The sequence below is a fragment of the Lissotriton helveticus genome, chromosome 3_2, assembly GCF_964261635.1.
Source record: "Lissotriton helveticus chromosome 3_2, aLisHel1.1, whole genome shotgun sequence".
NCBI classification, from domain to species: Eukaryota; Metazoa; Chordata; class Amphibia; order Caudata; family Salamandridae; genus Lissotriton; species Lissotriton helveticus.
Window position 1 is genome coordinate 267472872 of NC_136062.1, and position 25331 is coordinate 267498202.

General features: G+C 48.3%; 1 protein-coding gene across 8 annotated transcripts in view; it reads right to left on the bottom strand.

Annotated features, from left to right (window-relative positions):
- The window catches only part of SLTM (SAFB like transcription modulator), a 340694-nt gene that overhangs the window by 86952 nt on the left and 228411 nt on the right, over positions 1-25331 (bottom strand). For all 8 annotated transcript variants that reach the window (XM_078685169.1, XM_078685170.1, XM_078685172.1 and 5 more), the window contains 2 exons: positions 1630-1971; positions 1246-1390 (listed from right to left, as the gene is read on the bottom strand). In XM_078685169.1, coding sequence (XP_078541295.1) covers positions 1246-1390; positions 1630-1971 — 487 coding nt within the window. The remainder of the gene's footprint in view (positions 1-1245; positions 1391-1629; positions 1972-25331) is intronic.

Below are 25331 nucleotides of genomic sequence, written 5' to 3' on the forward strand. Positions count from 1 at the left end.
AGAGCCAGACTGCCTGGCTTTCATGCCTTCATATTCTACTCGTCAAAAGGAACGCTTTTGGAACAAATCACCTTTTATGTGCTCAATTTATTTTTGAGGAAAACTTATAGTAAACCGGTCGGGGTCGTTTTGCAGCTTGAAAAATGTTTGGATTCATGTGCTGTGCATTATTCCTTCTAGTGGTTGGTTCCAGAATCTTCTCTAAAAACTTTTGTCCTACTATTTGTGTTTATTAGTGGGCATCGACGTACCTCTATTTGGGCCACCTTGTGAGGAAGTCGTACTTCCCAAGAAGCTGCCGCCTTTTGACGCCATCTTCAGTTTTCTTTTTTAAAAGAAAGACTGAAATTTTCGTCCGGAGTGAAGGAGTTAGAGGGACGTTACCAAGAGTAGTTCTGGGAGCAGAACAAAGTATTTTAAATCGAACATGGAAAATGAGTGCAAGGGGCACACTGTACTCTGATGGATAAGACACCATAACAGTTATGCAAGAACTGCCATCACAAGTTCGCAAAGAAGGACCAACACCCAGTCTGCAATCTCGGCCTACTGGTGGATCATAGCAGCGACTATTGTAACGCCTGCGCTGTTTGTGTCAAAGTCCCTGGAGGGAAAAACAGCCAGAGTAACCCACCATACCATGCAGGGCCAAAATACACCATCCCTGAGACATTTGGGCTGGTCTAGCAACGAGGAGGAGAACGTTGCAGAGGGCCAGAAGGAGATATCGAAAGAGAAGTCAAAATTGTAGATGCCGTGTAGAAGTCCAAGAAGACTTCAAAAAACGAGGTAAACAGAGCCTTAGACCTCAAAGACTACAGTGGCATCGAAACCCTATGCAACTGCAAGCAAGTCTAAAGAAAGACCATCAGATCCTTCGTAAAGTACACCGCAGCAGTACAGACTCCTGAACGATCCATGATATCCAAGGATGGTAGAGGATAAAAGGCTTCTGTGTCGAAATCAAAACAGCTCAACGAGTGTGATGTCTATTCAAGAGTCGGAGAAATGACAGAGCGAAGAGATAGACAGCCAACACCAAGAGGAGGAGAAAAATGAAGAAAAGGGCTGAGGCCAAAATGGCTATCAGCATACACAAATGTTAGCAATGGTTTAGAAGTAGTATATCAAGTGTTCTATGACCTCACAGTCAAAACTATTTAGATTTTATGACTATCAATTAAGTTCTGCGGGTGGAATTGAAACTGCCAAAGTATAAAATGCAGGTAAGGGAAAGTACCTTACCTGATTACCACTTCCTCGATCTAGCACCATTACGCCTCGTTCCACATCTCTGCTCCCAAACGCAGATGCGCTGCTACGGCTAATCGGAACAGACCTCATGTTGTTTGCATTAACATCTCTTCCTGATCGTTCAGTCCTCTCTCCTCTGTAAAATACATGAGTAAATAAAATAAGTGACCAACTGATCAAAGAAAATAGACCTATTTCACACACACTTGATCACCAATTTGAAGTCTAGTGGTGGCTTAGTGCTCACTTTCATGCGTCGTTTTAATTTTGCTTAAGTCAGATCTAAAAATAGTGCATGTGGTTTCATGGTCAATCGAGCTAGGGGTTTGAAGAGCTGGCAGCCACATGAAATACATATCAGACGCCAAATTTTACCTGAGGTCTCGCTTCTCTACAGAAATGGCAGCTTCAGTCTTCCAACTTTTTCTTTGCTGTTGAGAGGAGCCTGTATCCCTGGGGTGTCTTCCATGAATAGCTGCGCTGTTTATTCTATTGTCACTTCTAGTCACAACAGGTCGATCAAGCACCACGGTTCTCCTTTCGTCTTTGTCTCTCACTTCCCTTCTGTCAGTGTCACGAATATCATTTCTCTGAGGTGCACCATCATTTCTTCTTGAATCAGTGAAGGCTTTGGTATATCGCTCAAATCCAGCCTCCTCTCTTCTGACACTCGAAAGTGTTTTCTTGGGCTCATTTTGAGCAACAAAACGTTCGTGTCTATTAGGGTTCAAACATCGTACAATAAAGAAATTGTATTAGCACAGCATACATTACTCAATTTATAAGAATTGTTGTGGAGGTTCTTGTTGCAGTGCTCCACAACTTTTTAATGCCACTTTGAGGTTTACTGGGTCCTTGCTAACCAGATTCCCTGTACCAGTGTTTCCCCAAAATAGTACCACTATTGCAAGCTCCAGTTCCCATGAGCTACGTACTGAGATATCTTATACTATGGACTTACAGGAACTGAAGAGTCCCCTAGAGACCCCATCAAAGGCCATGCTACTGCAGCTTGCATGCCTTGGTGCAGTGAAAAAAAAGTTGACTAAGCACACTTCCTGTGTGCCATGCTGTTGGAAAGTTGTTTTTTGGTAGGGGCAAATGTAGGTCTGCCACTGGCAATAAGGCCACTAACACAGGATAGGACTCAGCATAGGTCTTAGATAATTATTCCTTTGCTCAACCCTTGGTAACGTGGCTGTGATCAGACAGGCTTAACTTTAAAGACAGGTATGTAAAGCATTTAACCCCTTCCAATGCGATGACGAACCCCAGCCGTCACGCTCCACGGTGCTCATGTGCGGATGACGGCTGGGGTTCGTCACGGCCCCGCCCTGTTCTTTTGTTTACCGCACAGCGGCGGAATCGGCCCAGCATGGAAGGGGTTAAAAACACCATTTCAGTAAATAATTAAGACAACACAAAATAAAAATCCAACACCAATTTATAAAAATAGGTAATATTTTTATCTTTTAAACGACACAAAAACGAAAATAATCCACTGTATGGAACCAGAGATATGAATTTTTAAAGATTAGTCACTTTCTAGTGCTTAGAAACCAACAGTGCCCCTTTAAGTCATTTCGTTTTCTCTGTCCGGGACACACCTTTATAAATTGTTCTGAAGAATTCTCACCACAGTAGTGGGCCGCCTTCTTCAGCAAGCGGGGTTCAGTTAGAACACTTCCCTGGAGTTCTGCTTGCGGGTCCCAAAGTATCCAACACACAATCCAAGGTTCTGGAATCTCCAAGAGGGTCCTTGAAAGTGTGAAAGGAATATGCTACTTACCAGTATGCATCTGTTCTTGGCATGTCGGGCTGCTGATATTCATATCTGTGCATAGATCGCCGCCGTATCTGAGTGGGGCAAAGCTCTCCAGATTTGCTGCTTGAAACTTACTGAAGCAAGAAGTGCACTGCTGAGAAGTTTTGCTGTGCAAAGATTTCTAAGGCCTGACCTCTTAAGACTGCACCAAGTGAAACTGCAGCCCTGTGGACTACCTTGCTGCCAAAGGACTCGAGAGTTGAACTCCCTGCAAGCTACAGGTTAACAGAGCTCACCTGGACAACACCAAAAAGAATTCAAAGCCTGGAGTACCCGTGGATTTGTAAGGGTTTTGTTCAAGTGGTTTCGGAATTGAAGGTTCGAGGCATGTGGGCTACTGAATTCATATCAGTGCATAGATCGCCACCTAGTGTTGGGTCCGGATGATTGCACCTTGTTGTCCTGGAAGAGTCTTCAAAGTATCACGAGATAGGTGACTCGTCTCCTGAACTACAGGGCGCATGGGCATCCTCTCCATCTTCAGATTGTTTTTCGCCGTTGTGGCAAAGATGGAGTATAGAAAAGTAAGAGTTGACCATGTAAATGTATGTAGAAAAGTACTGCAGCTGTCTCAGGCACCGGGGAGGAGGGTGGGCGATATGAATGTCAGCAGCCCTACATGCCAAGAACAGATGCATACTGCTAAGTAGGCATGTGGGCTGCTGAATTCATATCTGTGCATAGACTGTATAGCAGTATCTCCTCTAGCTGTGTTCACCTGTATCAGTTGCAGCAGTTTGAAAAAGTTTTTAGGACAGCCTAGCCTACAGCAGCTTGTTGCTTTGCTTGCACGTCTAGACAGTAGTGTATAGTGAAAGTGTGTATGGTAGACCATGTAGCCGCCTTACACATGTCTTCCAGGGGAATATTTCCTAGGAATGCCATGGATGCCCCCATTTTGGGCGTTGAGTGGGCTTTTGGGGGTACTGTTAAGAGTGCGTTTAGCTTTTTGATTGCATATTTGAATGCATTTAACTATCCATCTGACTATTCCGGATTTTGAAATTCCCTTATGTTGTGGAGTGAAAGCAACAAATAGTTGGTTCTGTCAACGTAATATAGGAGAGCCCTTCTTACATCTAGTGTGTGTAGGGCTCTTTCAGCCACTGACTGCAGGTTTTGAAAGAAAGCTGGCAATTCTATTGACTGATTGATATGGAAAGTGGATATAACTTTTGGCATAAACTTAGGGTTAGTACGAAGCACTACCTTTTTGTGGTGTATGTGCTTGAAAGGTTCTTCAATGGTTAATGCCTGTAGCTCACGCACTCTCCTGAGGGAGGTAATGGCAATCAGAAAGGCCACCTTCCATGTTAAGAATTATAATTCACATGAATGGAGTGGATCGAAAGGTGGCCCCATAAGTCTGGTAAGTACTACATTTAAGTTCCAGACTGGCGAAGGTGGATGTTTTGGAGGGATGATTGTTTTCAGACCTTCCATAAAAGCTGTAATAGGTGTTATCCTGAACAGGGACACATGTTGTCTGTTTTGGAGATATGCTGCTATAGCAGCAAGGTGCAGCCTTATGGAAGAGCATGCGACATTGCATCTTTGAAGATGTAATAAGTAAATGTAATAACAGATTATGTCTTGGATAGAGGCATCTAATGGATTGATTTGGTTTTTATTACAATAAATTACAAATCTTTTCCATTTAGCTGCGTAGCATGCTCTAGTAGTTGGGCGCCTTGCTTCCTTGTTAATGTTCATACAGTCTGGAGGCAAGTTAAGATATTCGAACTCTAAGACCTCAGGAGCCAGATCGCTAGGTTCATCTGATTGGGATCTGGGTGCCTGATTTCGCCATGGTTCTGAGTTAATAGCTGTGGCGATAGGCGCAGTCTTTGATGGGGAACTATTGAGAGTTCTAGGAGCGTCGTGTACCATGGCTGTCTCGCCCATGTGGGAGCAACCAGGATCATTGTGAGAGATTCTTGCCTTGCCTTAGTTTGCGTGCCACTAATGGAATCAGTGGTGTTGGCGGAAAAGCGTACGCAAATCTGCCTGACCAGTTCATCCATATCGCATTGCCTTGTGACAACGGGTGTGGGTACCTGGCGGCAAAGGACTGGCATTTTGAGTTTTCTTTTGAGGCAAACAGATTCATCTCTGGATGTCGCCACTTTTGGAAGAATGGTTGGGGAACTGGAGGGTGAATCTCGCCTTTTGTGAATTTGTTGGCTGTGTGTGCTTAGTAGATCAGCTATTTGATGGTCTTTCCCTGGCTGGTGTTCTGCGAGGAGAAAGATGTTTTTTGGAATTGCCCACCTCCATATGCTCTGTGCTAGGTGGGACAGCTGCGGGGAGTGTGTCCCTCCTTGTTTCTGGATGTAGTACATGGCTGTCATGTTGTCTGTCCGGATCAACACAGCTTTGTTGTTAAAGTATTTCTGGAAAGCTTTCATTGCTAGAAATACTGCTAGCAATTCTAAGTGATTTATATGCAGTGTCTTTTGCTTGACTGTCCAGAGCCCTTGGACTGTGTATTGAAGTAGGTGGGCTCCCCAACCTATCAGTGATGAGTCCGCTGTTAATATTACTTGTGGAACTGGCTCTTGGAAAAGTCTCCCTTTGGAAAGGCTTTGTGGGTTCCACCACTGCAGAGAGTTGTAAGTGCGACTGATGACCAACACTAGGTCTTTCAGCTGTCCTTGAGCTTGGTTCCACTGTTGCGCTAAGCATCTTGTAATGGACGCATATGAAGTCTAGTATGAGGGACAATGAATATGCAGGAGGCCATCATGCCTATAAGCTGCATGAACTCTCGAGCTGGCAAGGAGTGTTGTGGTCGAAATCTTAGAATGAGGGCCTGTATGCTGGCTATCCTGGCTGGATTTGGATATGCCTTCGTCACCAGGGTATTTAATGTTGCTCCCAGATATTGTTGTATGTGGGAGGGTTGCAGATGTGATTTTGGGTAATTTATAGAGAATCCTAGACTGGGCAGCAATGGGATTGTCTGAGACGTATGGTTTGCAAACTGAGCGTATGATTTGGCTTTTATGAGCCAATCGTCCAGGTATGGAAACACGTGGATGTGTTGCCTTCTGAGGTGTGCTGCTACTACTGCTAGGCATTTTGTAAAAACCCTTGGTGCTGTAGTTACCCCGAAGGGGAGAACTTTGAATTGGTAGTGTTGGCCCTCTATTGTAAACCTCAGATATTTCCTGTGTGCTGGGTGTAGGCCAATGTAGGAAGCTGGCTTTTTATTTACTATACCAAAATGAGGTATAGGGGCACAGAGTCCGGTGGAACCCCAAAGGTAAGCAGAGGTTTAAAGTAGATTGCACCTTACTGCTCGCCCACACTACCACAAATGGAGAGTAAGGCATTATCAGGGCATTATCAGGGTGTAATGTTAAGCATTTGTTGTACTCACTCAGGCAAGAAGAACAATTGTTACTTACCTGTAAACAGGTGTCTTTCATAGATTCACATGCTTGAATATTCCCAGTCGTCGAAGTGGGAGTCACACGGTAAATAAAATAGCAATAATGCTAAATATTACAACAAATTACAAAAAATACAACTGAAAACCTCCAAAAGGATTCCTACATAGGAATGTATGGAAAGAGAAAGACTACTTGTAACATTCCTACTTGTAAGATTCCGGAAAGAGAAAACATACAAGCGCTCCTTCTCTGGAATGGCACCCAGGATTTGGAACGCGCTCCCGCCTGAAACTAGGCTGATCTCCTCCACTGCACTCTTCAAGAAAGAGGTGAAAACCATCCTTCTGGCCAAGATCTCCTGAACATGATTGATGCTGGATCAGAGACTCTGCATTGCTTTGTATCACTGTTCACCTTGTCCTCTGGCACTATACTTCTAACTTTATGTTGTCACTACCAATATATGACACACGTTGATTCACTCTCCAGATGCCCCCACTCAGTGTTCTCGCTACACTAAGAATTGGGTATAAGCCATCCACACACCCAAGGTGCACCTGAACACCCCTGTAGTGGGATCAATGACTTGTACCGTCTTATATTATTTGTTTACCTGATTGTATATTGATATGTTTTATGTATGTTACTATTATCCCACCATGTTAGTGACTACTATACTGCTCCCATTATCTCTGTTCACTCCTACTGCCCCTACCCTGTCTTTGTGAAGCGCTCTGATATCTGTACGGATCTTGTTCGCGCTATATAAGACTTTGAATAAATAAATAAATAAATAAACACATTAGTGTCATTATGTTAGTCAAATTTGCAGCCAATCAGGCGCCAGCACCCTCTAGAACCTTCTCCTCAGAAGCTCAAGCCCTCAGATTTTCGTAGCACCAAAGTGACCAAGAGTCCATGAGGAGAAGAGAGCCTCTGAGGGGAGGAGGGTGGGTCGCATGTGAATCTATGAAAGACACCAATACTGGAGGAACCACCTGTTTACAGGTAAGTAACAATTGTTCTTCTCCAGTATTAGGGGTGTCTTTGATAGATTCACATGCTTGAATAGAATAGAAAGCAGTAACCTCCGAGAGCTGAGATTGCTAGGCACATATGGAAAACCAAGACAGTAATAATAATACAGTCATGTAAAACATCATTAGCAATCACAGCAAAAACAGCAAGGAGGGGGGGGGAACAGAGGCTCACCTTATTGGAAAAGATGACGAAGCACTGCGGTATCCGCTTCATTGATGGCATCCAAACAGTAATGCTTGGTGCAGGTGTGCCTGCTGGACCATGTCGCTGCACGGCAAATCTGATGAAGAGGTACACAAGCAAACAAGGCGGTGGATGAAGACATCGCCCTCGTAGAATGAGCCCTTACTGAAGACTGCAATGGTTTGCCAGCTTGTAGATGGCAGAAGGTAATGGCTGAAGAAAGCCAACGGGCAATTGTTGGTTTGGAAACTGGATGCCCCTTACGCAGTCGTCCGTAAGTAATGAACAGTTGATCGGACTTGCGGAAAGAGGCAGTTCTGGCAATGTAGAATTTAAGGCATTGTTTGCTGTCCAAAGAATGCAAGCGCTGCTCCGCCGGAGAGCTTGGGTCCGGAAAGAATGTTCGTAGGAACACAGGCTCATTCAGATGAAAATCAGTTAGCACTTTAGGTAGGAACGAGGGGTTGGTGCGAAGCGCCACTCCGTTAGGTTTGAAGTGTAGATAAGGCGGCTTGACAGTAAAAGCGTGAAGGTCGCTCACGCGACGAGATTAAGTCAAAGCCAAAAGCAGCGCAACTTTCCAGGTGAGGAATTTGATATCCGCCTTATGGATAGGCTCAAATGGTGACTTCATAAGTTGAGATAGGACAACATTGAGGTGCCAAGGTGGAGGAGGGCGCCGAACAGGTGGGAACTTGCGGAAGAGCCCTTTGAAGAATTGACGTATGCTTCTGGATGAACAGAGGGAAGAAGAACCATCGTGTCGAAAACGAGAGATTGCAGCTAGGAAAACTCTCAGGGTAGCATGAGAAAGTCCTGACTGAGCGAGGCTTAAGAAGAACGGAAGAGGCTGCTCCGGAGTGAAATGGATGGGATGGACATTCGCTGCCACGCACCAATGACAGAATCTCTTCCACTTGAGTTTGTAAGTTTTGATGGTAGACGGAGCCCTAGCCTGAGCAAGGATGTCTCTGCATTCCTGAGATATGTTAAAGTCTGCGAATTCAAGGTGCTCAGGTTCCATGCCGACAATTGTAGCGTGGAGGGGTCCGGATGGCACATTTGGCCCCTGTCCATCGTTAGGAGGTCTGGACGGGGTCGCAGAGGTATGGGCTCGCACTGGGACAGCAGAAGCAGTTCCGAAAACCATGCCCGTCTGGGCCAACGAGGTGCGATCAATATGATGTGGCAGGGCTGTCTCCCCATCTTCCACAGCACCCGCGGTACTAGCGGAAAAGCAAAAGCGAATAGATCGCACCAATCGATCAAAAGGGTATTCCCGCACGACCCGGGATGGGGATGCCAACTTGCGTAAGACGGGTATTTTCGATTCTCTGGTGTTGCAAAGAGGTCTAGAGCTGGGCGACCCCATCGGTGGAACACAGTCTAGAGTCGGCTGGTGCTGTTCCCATTTGTGTGTTGAAGAAGAGGACCTGCTCAGAGAGTCCGCCAGGATGTTGGACACGCCGGGCAGATTGACAGCTGTCAAGGTGATCTGATGACGGAGAGCCCAATCCAAAATCGACTGAGCCAAGCGAGACAGATGTGGAGACTTGGTTCCTCCCTGTTTGTTCACGTAGTGCATGCTGGTGGTGTTGTCAGTTTGGATAAGCACTGACTCCCCGTGAACTACAGGTAGGAATGACTTGAGCGCTAGGAAGATCGCCATCAACTCTAGCCTGTTGATATGCCACATGCGGTGGGGCGGAGTCCACTTGCCTTTGATGGATAGGCCTTGGAGATGAGTGCCCCACCCCTCCAGAGAGGCGTCCGTCGTGAGCGTGAGATCTGGTGCGTGAACGAGGAACGACGTTCCCGTCTCCAAATTGGTTGGCTGCGCCCACCAAAGCAAGCTTTTTCTCATGCGGGCCGTGACAGCAACTAGGTCGTTGAAAGACCCGGAGACCGGACACCAATGTAAGTCCAGTTCCTCCTGGATGGGACGGGTGCGCAATCTGCAATTTGGGATCAGTGCGATAAAAGATGATGCCATCCCCAAAAATGACTTTAACGTCCGAACAGAAACGGACTGTCTTTTTCGAATGAGGGAGACCAGACGAAGGATCTTCTGTCGCCGCTCGTGCGAGACGAACGCTTTTGAAAGTTTCGTGTCTAGGATCGCTCCCAAGAAGTTTCTTATTTGCAGAGGCGCAAACTGTGACTTTGACGTTGATGGTCAACCCCAGGATTGAGACTTGGAGGCAATCGTCCAAATATGGAAAGATTTGAACGCCTTGGAGACGCAGGTGAGCCACCACAGGGGCAGTACTTTCGTGAACACACGAGGAGCTGATCGCAGCCCAAAGGGCAGGACCTTGAACTGATAGCGCATTTGTCCCACTTTGAAACGCAGGTACTGGCGATGTTGGATAATTGGGACATGAAAGTACGCGTCCTGAAGGTCTATGGTAGTCATGAAATCCTCGCTGGATACAAGACGCAGGATTTCCAGTGATGTCAGCATGCGGAAAGATTGGCACTTTAGGAACTGGTTGAGAGCCCTCAAATCCATAATGGGTCGCCAATCTCCGGTCTTCTGGAGTATGAGGAAGAATCTAGAGTAAAACCCTTCTCCCCTTTGATGTTTCGGAACCACTTCGACTGCACCCTTTAAAACAAGAAGACGGACTTGATGGTAAAGCTCCTCGAGGTGTGGAGGAGGGCCAAAAGGTGGAGTATGAGGAGGAATCCCGACGAATTCTAAGGTATGACCCGCCGTACAATGTCCAAAACCTAGCGGTTCGAGGTGATGGAGGACCACTGAGAATAAAACAGAGAGAATCGACCTCCAACACTTTGGGGATGACAAAAGTCATAGGCGCTTAGGAGTGGAGCCGCGATAGGAGGACTTTCCCCTATAGCGTCTGGAGGGCTGCGGACGAGTCTGCTGAGTGGATGTGTAACGCTGGTTGCCCTGATTGTAGGAGCGATATTGTTGCCCTCCTCGAAAATTGGAAGAAATGCCGCGTCCGCGAGCACCGTGAAAGGACTGCTTCCGGAACTGCAATGAGCCCAAGGACTTTGCCGTATCAGTGTCTTTCTTAATAGACTCCAGGGCGTCATCGATGTGAGAACCGAAAAAAGATTCACCATCATACGGCATATCAAGTATCTTGGATTGGACTTCCTGCCGGAAAGAGGTGGATTTTAACCAACCCTGGCGTCTGAGGGCAGCTGCACTTGCAAGCAGACGGAAACCTGTACTAGCAATATCGACTGCACAGTCGATCATTTCTTCCGAAGCGCTCTGCCCATCAAGGAATCTGCTGAGCGTCCGCCTTGGAAGCTTCAGGTATAAGATCTATTAATGCTGATATGTCCGACCACACTTGCCAGTCATAGCGTCCCAAAACGGCCAAGGCATTGGCCGCACGGACAGAAGTGGAAGCCATGGTTGAAAACTTGCGGCCAATAGTGTCTAGGCGTCGACACTCTCTATCTGGAGGTGCGGTGATTGGAGACGCTGGGTTCCTGGCTCGACGCTGTGCAGCTTGAGTTACTACGGAGTCCAGCTTAGGGTGAGAAATCAAGCATGCCGGAGAACCAGTTGGGGCCTTGCATTTCTCAAGGCGCGGTATTTGAGCAGATAACGAGTTTGGAGTTTGCATGAGTTTAATTCCTTCCTGCCAAACAAAATCGATGATCGGAATCGTGTGGACCTGCTTATAAGGCTTATCTTTAAAATCAGAGGAAACAGTCCTCCTCACGTTGCGATCTAGGCAATTTGAAATGCTGAGCCGCTTTATCCATTAGAAGATGAAAACTGGCGATATCTACAGGAGGTGATTCACCAGAGTGTCCTGGTTGAGGAGAGGGCGTCTGCGCTCGGTAATAGTCCCACTCCGCCATATCCTGGTCGCCTGCATCTGCAATTGTCAGGCACCTCTCCGTCCTCACGTTCTGGGACCGCCTCATCATCTGCATCGTGCAGATAAACCGTAGTATGGATTCTGATTGACGTCTGAACCTGAGACGAAGTTGTAGGTTGTAACGTTGGCGGAAGAGACGGTGGAGGCAGTGCAACGGCAGCAGGACATGGTACAGGAGTACCTTGTGGCGTTGCTGGGAAACGACGGTTGTAATCATCCAGCATATGTTGGAGATTTGAGATCAAGGTTAACGGTATCATAGCCATAGGCACTTGGAATAAATATTCCTCAGGTTGAGACTCTTGGTCTCCGCCATCGCCGTGTCAGATTCCTGACATTTGATAATCAAGTCAGAGGGGCTATGGGCTGCCCCAAACGTGTCACCTTCATTTTCAGAGTCAGTTTCGTGCTCGGATGTAGTGGCAAACATTGGAGAAGGTGGTTGCGGCTCTGGAGCAGAGATCTGTTGGCACGGAGCCTTATTGCGACGATGGGAGGAATCTGCAGAGGATCCTGAAGTCTTCAAAGGCACCAACGGCAATGAGGCAAAGGAAGCCGGTGCCACCGTCGACGGTACTGATTTGGCTATCGACGAGTATGATTTTTAAGAACTCTTCGTCGACGGAGTCGTCGTTGGGGTCCCCGTCGACGGACAATCCATCGTAGACGAAGTCGTCGACGGTGAAGTCGTCGACGGAACAGTCGTAGACGGCGCGGGTGTCGACGGATCAGTCGACGCAGGTAGAGCCTCCGTAGACTGAGTCTTCGTCGACGGGGCTTTGGTCGACTGAGTCGTCGATGACGACGAAGATTTCTTAGAAACTTTCGTCGACGAGGATTCCTTCTTTGTCGACGAGGTGATGGGAATAGTCTACGGGAAAGGCTTGGATGGCAAAGAAACTCTCGTTGACGTGTAAGCTGTTGACGAGACAGTCGTCGACGAAGTAAAAGCTGATGTCGTCGTCTAGGATGCAGACAATGCGGTTCTCGTCGTCGGAATGCTCGTAGACGGTCCCGTCGACGACGGAACTCTAAGAGGCGTGGAAACACCCCGAGAGGCAGTAGAAGACGCCTGAGAGCCAGGTCTCGTGGGCGTAGTGGTAGGAGACCCCACAGAAGCCAAAGGCAGGGCTAATTTCTTCTTTTTGAGGAAAGGAGATGGAAAATCCTGTACACTACCACGCTTAGAGGGTGGAGAAGGACCAGATTGAAAACTCTCTGCATCTGACAGAGCAGAATCCTTGTCCTTTAGACGCTGAAGCCAAAGGAGAAGACTGCCTTCTCTGTCCTTAAGAGTCTTAGTAGAAAAAGTTCTACAGAACTTGCAAATGCCAGACTCATGATCAGGGTATAAACAATAAATACACTTCTGGTGGGGGTCCTTCTCAAAAAGGCGCAGCTTCCCACAAGAAGAGCAAGGTCTGAATAAAGACTTCTTTCCTTGACATGTTGAGAAAAGACTGGAACTAGAAGATTTGAGGTGAAAAACTGCAGAGCTCAGGGAGACTCCCTTCACACGACGTGCGGTAGAAAATCTGAGGGCTTGAGCTTCTGAGGAGAAGGTTCTAGAGCACAGCTTTCCAAACTTTTAATGTTGGTGACACTTTTTAGACACGCATCTGTTTGCGACACAGTAATTCAGTTTCACTAGCAAATAACGAAATGTATGGGGACGCAACATCTCACGAAAGCCTTTCATTGGTATTTTTTTTAAATATATGATTTGTAAGAACACACACATTGGGTCTGCAGAAATTTGGCAAGCAAAGGGGTAGATACAGATAGGGATGCAATGAGTGTCTCATTAAAAGTATGTGTAAAAGATTCCCAACTATTGCGGTTTTATTTTTTTTAATGTTTCTTTTTAATGTTTTAGTCAGGCCAGAGAGCTTATATTTGTATCTCCACTGTTCAGGGACGCCCCATGCACAGCACTGAACAAGCTGCAATTTTATAAAAGTCAGGCCGGCAGTTCGTTTTATTTATTTTGTATGCATTTTTATATAGTGCAGACTTTACCGAAGGCGTCAGAGCGCTTCACAGTAGGAACAGAACTGATATATGAGGAGAAACATTACACGTGAACAAATTACAAGAGCAAACGTTAAGTTACATGAGGCAAAAATGACAATTGTGAGCAGACAAAATACATGAGGTGGAAAACGGTGCATTACAGGAGGAAAAAGTGACAGGTGCCCCACAATGGTGCAGACATTAGGTACCGCAGTTTACAGGGCTCTCTTAGGGGGGGGGGGGGTCTCCTCTATAGCTCCCGCTCTGTGGGTCACTCCTGCAGCCCAGGCCACGGATCTCTACAGCAGCAGTGCTCTTCCCTCTTCGACCACAGCGACGTGCCCTGTGGTATGGCAGGCGATGGCTGATCATGCCCACACCTCCATCAGGCGCGCAACGCCACTTGGACTCAAAAGGCTTCAGCCCCCCCTCTCCCACTCCCTCCCCCCTCGTGTGTGGAAGACCTTTTGCTAGTTAATGAGGCTTTGATGTCGCCCCCTCCTGCTTAGCGCCCCTGCAGCTCCACTCTGCCTTTTGTTTGAAACTTGACTCTAGTTGCGCCTCTGACCTCCACGCACCATGTGGCGCAGTACGTCCTGCATAATTAGTCTCGTCGTCCTAATTTGAAATAATACAAAAGAATGGACACAAGCGCGACACACCCACACATGGCAAGCGACAGTGGAGTGTCGCGACACATAGTTTGGAAAGCTCTGTTCTAGAGGGTGCTGGCTCCTGATTGGCTGCAAATTGGACTAACATAATGACACTAATGTGTTACAAGTAGTTTTTTCTCTTTCCATACATTCCTATGTAGGAATCATTTTGGAGGTTTTCAGTTGTATTTCCTCTTCTTTTATTATGTACTATGTTTCCATATATATATATATACACATATATTTAGCATTATTGCTATTTTATTTACCATGGGACTCCCACTTCGACTGGGAATATTCAAGCATGTGAATCTATGAAAGACACCCCTAATACTGGAGAAATTGTCTCAAAGAATGATATCAGACCAGTTTGTTTGTATAACAAAATATTTTGTTATTGGATTTCTAGAACCAAGCCAAGCTAGGTACAACAGGTTTAATACTTTGCAAAATCTTATGCAGTGATTTACAGTGGAATGCAGGTACAAAAGCAGTTGGTTGATTTACAGTCAAGTCAACATCTCGAAGTTACTTTGCAGTTACTCTACAGATTACGGAGTACATTACTTTAAGTTACTTTTGCTAATCAGTTTGATATGTCTATATATCACAGATACTTAGACAATTGGTAAGTAATTCCCTTTTAGTACATTTGCAGTTTTTCAATGTTTCCTACAAACTCCACACGAAGAATTGAAAGGAAAACAGTCAATGCAATCCTATCGAAGGAATTAAAGTTGATGGTTTGCAGGTAAGTACTTGTGGAAGTTGGTATTCTGGGGTTAGAACCAGGGTTACCCCAGGGTCGATGATGCACTCTCAGAACAGCAGCACTGGGGCAGCTGGGTGCAGAGTGCGGAGGCCCTCTGTTAACCCATGGGGGACAGGGAGACTCCGGTTGGTGGCTGCAAAGCTCCTGGTGTTAGGCTCAGGGTAAATAGGGATCCGGCTTAGCACACAAGATGCACCCACAGCAGCACAGGGGTGGCGAGGTGCAGGGTGCTGCTTGGACGTCTGGTGCCCTGTTTTCAATGGGAGTTGCCAGTTTTGGATTTTGACTGCAGACTGTCCAGGAAGTATTCTGGGAGGAACCAACAGCTGTGCAGGAAAGTTGGAGGGCGCAGGGACTTAAGTGCACCTCTGGTTCTCTTCTCGAGGGTGCAGGGTAGCTGGATGCAGGGATGCCCTTTGAGGTAGGATTTCACCTTACCGGGCCACACGGTGGTGGGTGCCCATGCGGAGGCTGCAGGAGACGTCCGGGAGTACACCCACGGTGGACTCATACTCTGGAGCGGAGGGGCCCACTGACTCAAGCCGTAGATGTCCGGTGCAGTGGTGGTTCCGGTCATTTCTCTTTTTTGTCCTCAGCAGGTTCAGAGTGTCTTGGGAGATTTTTGAACCGCGCTGCTGTTCACAGGAGATCTGGTCTTTGTTGAAGGCGATCAGTCTTCCCAGGGGTTCTGGAGGTCGCTGGATGCAGGAGAAAGGCAACTTTTAACGACAGGGCTGAGGCCAAGTCACTTCTTCTCTGCAGTCTCCCCTGCTGGGCGTATTTTGCTCTTCGTAGGTTGCAGGAATATGTCTTCTTGGTTCAGGGCTGCCCCCCAAATACTGTATCCGAGGGCGTTTTAGGTGTCTCTAGCCTATTGGCTACCGACCTTAGGCTGACTACACCCATAGTGTTCTCACCCTCGTGAGGAGGGTAAGCACAATCCCTAAGCCCCGATTGGAGTGTGCCTGCCATCTGCAAGATGGCAGACACTAAGAAGTGGGCTTCACCTAGCCTCTCCCATCTGATGGGTGGGGTTGTCAGAGTTGGGAACACCTGGGCTGTGCTAATGTTTCCCGCCAAAAAGGAGGAGACACATGAAGGGGGGCCTGCTCCTGATAGCAGCAGAGGCTGGCGGGTCGCATTACAAAGGCTGCTAGGCATTTGACGCTCCCCTGCCACAGATGGTCCTTCCTGGCCTGGAAGAGGCAAGACCACCTCTGCCCAGGAAAGGCTTTGTTTCAGGGATGAGGGAGCGAAGGCTTCCAACCCAAGGGTCAAGAAGCATCTCATTGTGACAGGTTGGTGTCTATCCGTCAGGGAACCCACCAGAGGCTGGACATTTTTCAGGGGGCATCTCAAACATTGTATTGTAATTGCATTTATATAGCGCTTACTACCCCATACGAGGCGTCAAAGCGCTTTTTCGGCGGGTAGCACACTACTCCGGGACCCATAGAGTATTAGTGTTGAATTAGTATAGTGATATATGCAAGTACATTTTAAGTGGTGGATAGGTTAGTCAGTTATTTGGATTTGGAATGATACCAGAAGGATAGAGGAGGACAAAGGATTGTATTTATTTATCGCTCGCTTGTTGACGCATGCTATTCAGGAAGCCTATAAAGGATTAGTGGTGAATTACTATGGTGAAATATGAGGTAATTTCATTGGTGGATATTAGTCTGTTACTTGGAGTGAGAAGGATAGCGGATGGATAAAAATATAAATCCTGCACTGGCGTCGGTATGGGTTCGATATGCTGAGAAGTTGGATATCAAGCTTTACAGAATTCAGTAAAGCCATTATGGTGAGGTGGAGACCATATACTTTTTATGGCTTTACTGCACTCATTATGTCCGAGAATGGACTTAAACAGTGTAGGGGTACAGAGCTCATGCACTTGTAACCTCACCAGTAGAATAGTGCACCCAACTAGAGGAGTATCTTACTGATACCATATGCAGAGGGTTGCAGGCATGGCACCCAGGTATGTGTGCAATGTCCACTCCAACTTTCTCTGCAACAAAACAAGCAGCCTGTAATGAGTGTGTGTGCTTCGGCCCTTAGAGGCCTTCCCTGATCACAGTGCCCCTGGGACCCATGGTACCTTTAACCCCCAGTTGGCCAGAGAGGTGCCAACTGGGGGGTACATGGTACAGTCCTGGGAAAGTACACAGGCCCTGGGAATCTGATTGGCAGGGGCCCAGTGCACATCAAAAGTGCATCAGAAATCTGGCAAAAAGTGTGGGGGTGGTGGTTACTGCAACAGAAACCAACTTCCTACAGCCAGCTGGCAGAGTCCAGTCAGCCAATACACTAGAATGAATATGCTACTTACCAGTATGCATCTGTTCTTGGCATGTAGGGCTGCTAACATTCATATCTTAGCATTAGATCGCCGCCTAGTGTTGGGCTCGGATGATTGCACATTGTTGTCCTGGAAGAGTCTTCGAAGTATCCTGAGATAGGTGGCTCCTCCCCTGGACTACAGTGCGCATGGGCATCGGCTCCATCCCCAGATTGTTTTTCGCCATTGTGGCAGGAGATGGAGTGAAAGTGTAAAGGATGTCCATGCTAATGAATAAATACAATAGTATGTCTGCAGCCGCGACAGGCACCGGGGAGGAGGGCGGGCGATATGAATGTTAGCAGCCCTACATGCCAAGAACAGATGCATACTGGTAAGTAGCATATTCAGTTCGAGGCATGTGGGCTGCTAAATTCATATCTTAGCATAGAATACATAGCAGTCCCTCCATCAGCGGCGGTTGCCTGTGCCGGCTGCAGAAACCTGAAAAAGTGTCTTGAGAACAGCCTGTCCTACAGCTGCTTGCTGCTTGGAATGCACATCAACACAGTAGTGTTTTGTGAAGGTATGTGGTGTGACCCACGTGGCTGCTCTGCAAATATCCTCTAAAGGAATGTTCCCTAGGAAAGCCATGGATGCCCCCAGTTTGCGTGTGGAGTGCGCTCTGGGGGGTATTGTTAAAGTGCGCTTGGCTTTCTGATAACATATCTGGATGCACTTAACAATCCACCTGGCTATCCCTGCTTTAGAAATTGGGTTGCCTTTGTGTTGTGGTGCGAAGGCAACAAAGAGTTGTTTTGTCTTTCTAAAGGGTTGTGTTCTGTCTATGTAGTACATCAACGCCCTCCGCACATCTAAGGTATGGAGCATTCTTTCCGCCACCGTTTGCGGGTTTTGAAAGAATGCTGGCAAGTCAATAGTTTGATTAAGATGAAACTGTGACACCACCTTAGGAAGGAATTTAGGGTTAGTGCGTAGCACCACCCTATTTGGGTGAATTTGAATGAACGGCTCTTGTATGGTGAGCGCTTGCAGCTCACTGACACGCCTCAGAGACGTAATAGCTATCAGAAAGGCCACTTTCCACGTAAGGAATTGGAGCTCACACGAGTGCAGTGGCTCAAATGGTGGCCCCATCAGTCTGGTGAGAACGACGTTGAGGTTCCACACCGGAGCTGGTGGAGTTCTTGGGGGAATGACTCTCTTCAGACCTTCAAGGAAGGCTTTAATGGCGGGCACCCTGAAGACAGAGAGGTGCTGCCTGTTCTGAAGATAAGCCGCTATGGCCGAGAGATGTATCCTAATGGAAGTGTACGCCAGATTGCACTTGTAGAGATGTAACAGATAACAGATGATGTTGGGAATAGATGCATCTAGCGGGTTGATGTCATTGGACGTACAGTAGATGACAAAACGCTTCCACTTAGCAGCATAGCATGCTCTAGTAGTAGGTTTCCTCGCCTCCTTGATGATACTCATGCATTCTGGAGGTAGGTTAAGGTATCCAAACTCTAGGACTTCAGGAGCCAGATCGCCAGGTTGAGCTGTCGTGGATCTGGATGCTGAATGTCTCCATGGTTCTGCGTCAAAAGACTGGGTGTGAGGCGCAGTCTTTGATGCGGCACCACCGAGAGTTCGAGGAACGTGGTGTACCAAGCTTGGCGCGCCCACGTTGGAGCAACCAGGACGAGAGTCATGGAGTGCTGCCTTAGCTTTCTTGCGACCAGCGGTATTAGAGGGGCTGGCGGAAAAGCGTATGCAAATTTGCCTGACCAGTTCATCCATATCGCATTCCCCTGCGACTGTGGGTGAGGGAACCTGGCGGCAAAGAGTCGGCATTTTGCGTTCTCCTTTGTTGCGAACAGGTCTATCTCCGGATGACCCCACTTTTGGAAGAACGGGTGGAGAACAGAAGGGTGTATCTCCCACTCGTGCATCTGATGGCTGTATCTGCTGAGCAGATCCGCCATCTGATTGTCCTTGCCCGGGAGGTGTTCTGCCATGAGGAAGATGTTCCTCTGAATGGCCCACTTCCACATGCTCTGAGCCAGATGAGACAGCTGTGGCGAGTGGGTGCCTCCCTGCTTTTGAATGTAGTACATCGCGGTCATGTTGTCCGTCCGGACTAGCACGACCTTGTTGCTCAGATGTACAATGAAGGACTTGAGCGCCATGAAGATTGCCATCAGTTCCAGATAGTTGATGTGCATCTTCTGTTGCTGCGTCGTCCATAGTCCCTGCACTGTGTAAGTGAGCACATGAGCTCCCCATCCCTGGAGAGATGCGTCCGTTGTCAGGATAATCTGCGGCACAGGCTCTTGGAACAGTCGGCCCTTGCAAAGGTTGTGTGGAGTCCACCAATGCAGAGAGTCGTATGCCCGACTGGTAACCAACACTAGGTCTGTCAATTGCCCACGAGCCTGTGTCCACTGATTCGCTAAGCACTCCTGGAGCGGGCGCATATGCAACCGTGCGTGAGGGACTATGAAGATGCAGGAGGCCATCATGCCTATCAACTGCATGAACACTCTCGCTGGCAGGGAGTGTTGTGGTCTGAATCGTTGGATCAGCGACTGAATGCTGTCGATTCTGACTTGGTTTGGCTGAGCCATGGCTGTCAGGGTGTTGATCGTAGCACCCAGGAACTGCCGGACATGTGCCGGCTGGAGATGCGATTTTGGGTAGTTCAGGGAGAAACCCAGATCGTGAAGCAGGCGAATTGTAGTCGACATGTCTGCGGCGCACTGTTGCTCTGACTTGGCTTGTACGAGCCAGTCGTCTAGGTAGGGGTAGACATGGATATTCCGCCTCCTGAGGTGCGCCGCCACTGTCGCTAGACACTTGGTGAACACCCTCGGGGCTGTTGTGACTCCGAAGGGTAGGACTTTGAACTGGTAGTGCCTGCCTTGAATAGTGAACCTGAGGTATTTCCTGTGTGACGGGTGTAGTGGAATATGGAAATAAGCATCCTTGAGATCTAAGGTTGCTAAGAAGTCTCCCTGGTTTAGCAAGGGAAGAATCTGCTGCAGTGTAAGCATGTGGAAATGTTCCGATAGTATGTACAGGTTGAGGGGACGTAGATCGAGAATGGGCCTGAGAGAACCGTCCTTTTTTGGAATAAGGAAGTACAGGGAATATACCCCTGTGCCTTCCTCCCCCACCGGCACGAGCTCGATTGCGCCTTTTTGCAGCATCGCCACTACTTCCTGCTGCAATAAGTGCAAGTGCTCTGCGGACATAGGCCTTTGCCTTGGTGGGATGTTGGGTGGAGTGGACTTCAACTCTAGGCAATAACCATACTGAACTAATTGTCGCACCCACCTGTCTGTGGTGATGTTTCTCCAGACGGGCAGGAACTGCTGCAGTCTCCCCCCGACAGGTGTTAGGTGGTCGGGGGGCAGTGACAGAGAGTCACTGTTTGCTCGGAGTAGAGGTGCGGGAGCTGTTGTTTCCTCTGCCGCGACCTCTGTTGCTGTTGTTCCTATAACCTCCCTTGGTCTGCTTAGTGAACGAGGCTTGCGCCCCACCCTTGGAGAACTGGGATTGTTGACCCATCTGTCCTCTGGTGACTCCACGTGCACCTGAGCGACGAAAATTGCCGCCACGAAACTGTTGGGACTGCAGAGCCCCCATAGATTTAGCAGTTTCCGTGTCCTTTTTTATCTTCTCTAAGGTGGTGTCAACATCCGGACCAAACAGACTATCAGGATTGACCGGCTGATTCAGAATCGTCGTCTGAATATCCTGCTTGAACCCTGAGATGCGGAGCCAGGCTTGTCTTCTCAGCATAACGCTAGTGTTGATAGCCCTAGCAGCTGTGTCCGCAGCGTCAAGTGCACACTTGATGGCTGCGTTTGATATTAGCTTCCCTTCCTCAATAAGCATCTTGGTGCCTTCTTGGAACTGTGGGGGCAGGTGTTGTATAATTTGTTCTAGGGTGTCGTAGTGCGCCCTATCATAACGCGCCAGGAGCGCCTGTGTATTTGCGATGCGCCAAAAGTTTGCCGCCTGTGCAGCCACTCTTTTGCCTCCTGCCTCAAGCACTTTGGACTCCTTGTCCGGGGGAGGAGCTTCACCCGTTGTCTGGGAGTTGGCACGTTTCCTGGCATTGGCAACCACAAGAGAGTCCAGTGGCAACTGTCCCCGGATGTAGACGGGGTCCGCAGGAGCAGGCCTGTACTTCTTTTCAATGCGAGGGTTGACCACTCTAGCCCTCGTAGGCTCCTTAAAAATGTCTCCAGCATGTTTGAGAACACCTTTCAGCATAGGAAGTGTTTTTACTGTCCTCTCAGATATGGCAAAGGTGTCAAAAAGGAAGTCTTCCTCAACCGGGTCGGCATGCATGTCCACATCATGATTGGCCGCCGCCCGTTCAATTAGTGCATGAAATCCTGCTGAGTCCTCAGTCGGGGATGCACGTGCATTAAAGGTCTGCGGGTCTTGGCCCGCCCCCTGGGTGTTTTGGTCACCAGAGTCGTCGTATGAATCTGGTTGTACATCAGGGTCATCGATGGGGAAATTGTACTGTTCATCCTCATCATCTTCCTCACCCACAGAGTGTTCTGGGGAGGGAGTAGGGCTCCGTCTTGGAGGAGGCTGAATCGGCTCCGTGAGGCCTACAGCGTCAAGGGGCACCCTCTTCTTCTTCAACGGGATGACGTAGGGGTCCACCGGCTCCGAAGTGATCTTCCGTTTATAGAGGGTCAGCTTGCCGGTGGCAGCATCGATGAAATGCTCTGAATCGTCCACCGATTCGAGTACACGACGTGGAAGAGGGTCTGGCAGTGAGGAAACCTGATTCGGAGCCGATTTCGTCGAAAACGCTTTCGGCGCCTCCTTAGGTGGCAAGAGAAAAAGGAGTTTCCCCGAAGGCTTAGCCGGAGCGTCCTTTTGCGGCTGCGGTGATGGCATCGGAGCCGATGGAGCAAGGGCCTTCTCCCTGATTCTCTGCAGTGACTCCGCAATAGGGGACGGTACACTGCCAGTTGGTTTTGTCGCCGACAAGGATGCTTTGAGCGGTCCCGCGGATCCGACGCCCTCGCGGGCCTTGTGCGGTTTGGGCGCGGAAACCTTCTTCGGGTCCTCCGAATCTTGAGGCCGGGGCGCCGACTTCTTGGGCGTAGCCTCTTTGGAGCCGACCTTGGCGGGCTTGGACGGCGCCGGAGCCGTTGATCCGAGCCGACTATCTTTCTTGGGGGGCCCTCCATCGGGCGTCGGCTTCGATTTCGGAGCGTCGGAATCGACCGACTTCCTCGGCTTCTGCGGACCGGAGGTCGACGGAGCCGACGGGGTGACGGGCACCGACTTCTTCACAGGCACGGCAGCCATCTTAGGATCACTCGAGTCCTTTGGTTTCAGTTTCGATTTCGGGTCGGCCATTTTAGGTGTTGACGACCCCGACGGTTTCAGTTTCGGTTTCGAAACATCGTGCCCAGCAAGTGAGTCCGAAGCCGGGCCTGAAGGCGGGGCTGTGGCTTGCGGCAACGGGTCCAGGGTAAGGCCGACAGGCGATCCCGTGTCCCGGTCGTCCTCGAAACTTTCGGGGCAGAGCTCGTCCGCAGAGCTGTCCGCCGCGGCCCCATAAATTTCATCGTCGTCTCCTACCTCTTCGACGTACTCGAGGACCGGACCCGCGACTCCGTCGTCGTCACCCGGATCCGCCTCGACCTCCGACTGTGAGGGGGAGATTTGTAGAAGGTGACCCTGGACCTCTTCTTCCGGGTCGCCGAAGATGTTCTCCGGATCCGGGGCCGCTTGCCTAGCTTCCAAGCGCACCGCGCGCCGAAGCTTGAGAGTTTTCTTGGAGCGGAACTGTGCACAGGCCTTGCACTTGCCGTCGTCGTGGTCCGGTGAAAGGCACTTGTTACACACAGGGTGTAGATCGATGTGTGGGTACTTAGACCCACAGAGCGGGCAGTACTTGAACGGGCTCCGCTCCATGTCCGTAAAGGCTTGCTGTCGTGTCGCGATGAGAAGGCCTCAAAGTTTAGAAAGCGAAGAAAACTCCGCTTATTCCGGCTTCAAGAGACGGAAGACTCGAGACCGAGCGCAGACAATACCGACGCAAGAAAATCGAGGCCTTTTGGCCGGTAAAAGATAGTTTTACTTGGTTCCGACAGTAAGACGTCGAAACCACATCCGAACCCAATGGCGGAAAAAAACAATCTGGGGATGGAGCCGATGCCCATGCGCACTGTAGTCCAGGGGAGGAGCCACCTATCTCAGGATACTTCGAAGACTCTTCCAGGACAACAATGTGCAATCATCCGAGCCCAACACTAGGCGGCGATCTAATGCTAAGATATGAATTTAGCAGCCCACATGCCTCGAACGCTAGTTTTTCAGGGGGCATCTCTAAGATGCCCTCTGAGTGCATTTAAAATAATGTATCTAACTCTGGCATCAGTGTGGGTTTATTCTTAGAAGTTTATTTATTTATTTATTCAAAGTTTTATATAGCGCGAACAGGATCCTTACAGATATCAGAGCGCTTCACAAAGACAGGGTAGGGGCAGTAGGAGTCAACAGAGATAATGGGAACAGTATAATAGTCAATAGCATGGTAATAACATGGATAATAAAAACATACATAAAACCAATCCATATACAATCAGGTAAGGAGGTAACATAGGACAGCACAAGACATTGATCCCACTACAGAGGTGTTCAGGTGGATCAGTAAACCAGCGTGTATCATTTCTTGGTCGGTAGTAAGAGAGTAGCGTAGTAGTGCCCCCAGCAAGTATAGTATAGTGCCAAGGGATAGGGTGAGCAGTGATACAAAGCAATGCAGAGACTCTGAACCAACATCTATAACGATCAGGAGATCTTGGCCAGAAGGATTGTTTTCACCTCTTTCTTAGTTAGATACTAAACTTCAGTCAAGCCATAATGGAGCTGTGTAGTTTGTGTTGACAAACTCCCAGCCCATACTCAAAATGGCTTCACTGCACTTAGTGTCCAAGAATGGACACACACTGTAGGGGTATATTCCTCATGCAGCTATGCACTCAACTGGGGTAATAGTGCAAACTGCCTTAGGGCTGTAAGGTTTACTAGCGGGATGACTTTCCTATGCCACAGGCAGTGGTGTGCAGGCATGACACCCAGGAATGAGTGCCATGCAGTGTCTAAGTTAGACTACACCATATCCTGCTTTGGCAGTGTATGTGTTGTGAGGAGTTGCTGCAGTTGGTACAATGCATGCAGCAGCCCTCAAAGACCCTCTTTGGTCACAAGGCCATTTGTACCATTAGAACCTTTTACAAGTGACTTATATGGGTTAGAGGTGTGCCAATTATGAAAAACAAAGGTACAGTTTTGGGAAAGCACAGGTACCGAGAACCTGATTAGCAGGGACCTAGTCCACATTCAATAATAGTGCATCAGATATCAGGCAAGTGGGGGTATCCATATAAAAACAGGCACTTCAACAGGCACACCTACTTTACCCTTTCTTGCCACGCTACACTGGCTCCCAATCACCAAACAAATTACCTTTAAAGCTCACCCAAGCACATAGAGCCTTGCACAATATTGGACCCCAGTTATCTGAACAAAAGAATCAAAGACTATCAAACTAGCAGAAACCTACATTCCAGCAAGGCTCACCTAGCAATACTCAGTTTAAAAAAATCCAAGCATGGTGGACTTCCAGAACTGGGCAGTGCATATTGCCAAGGCACAGCCTCCTCCTTCAGCTCGGAATATGAATCTGGCTGAACGGGTACATTTCTGGGCTTTAAGAAAGGCAATAATTAACCCTATCTAGGTCTTCCACACCATGTCACTTATGTTGGCAGCCCCGCACACTCAATTCGGAGTAGCTGTTTGTGCTATACAAATCACATCACTCATTATGGATATGAGATGCATCTACGGTCGCAACCCTGGATGAATGCTATTCTGTATCTATATTTTCAAGGCAAAGACTCAACAATCCCCATATATCCAAACTATCATTCTGCCAGACATAGAAATAAAGTCTTACCATATCACCCCAAAGAGCACTTCAG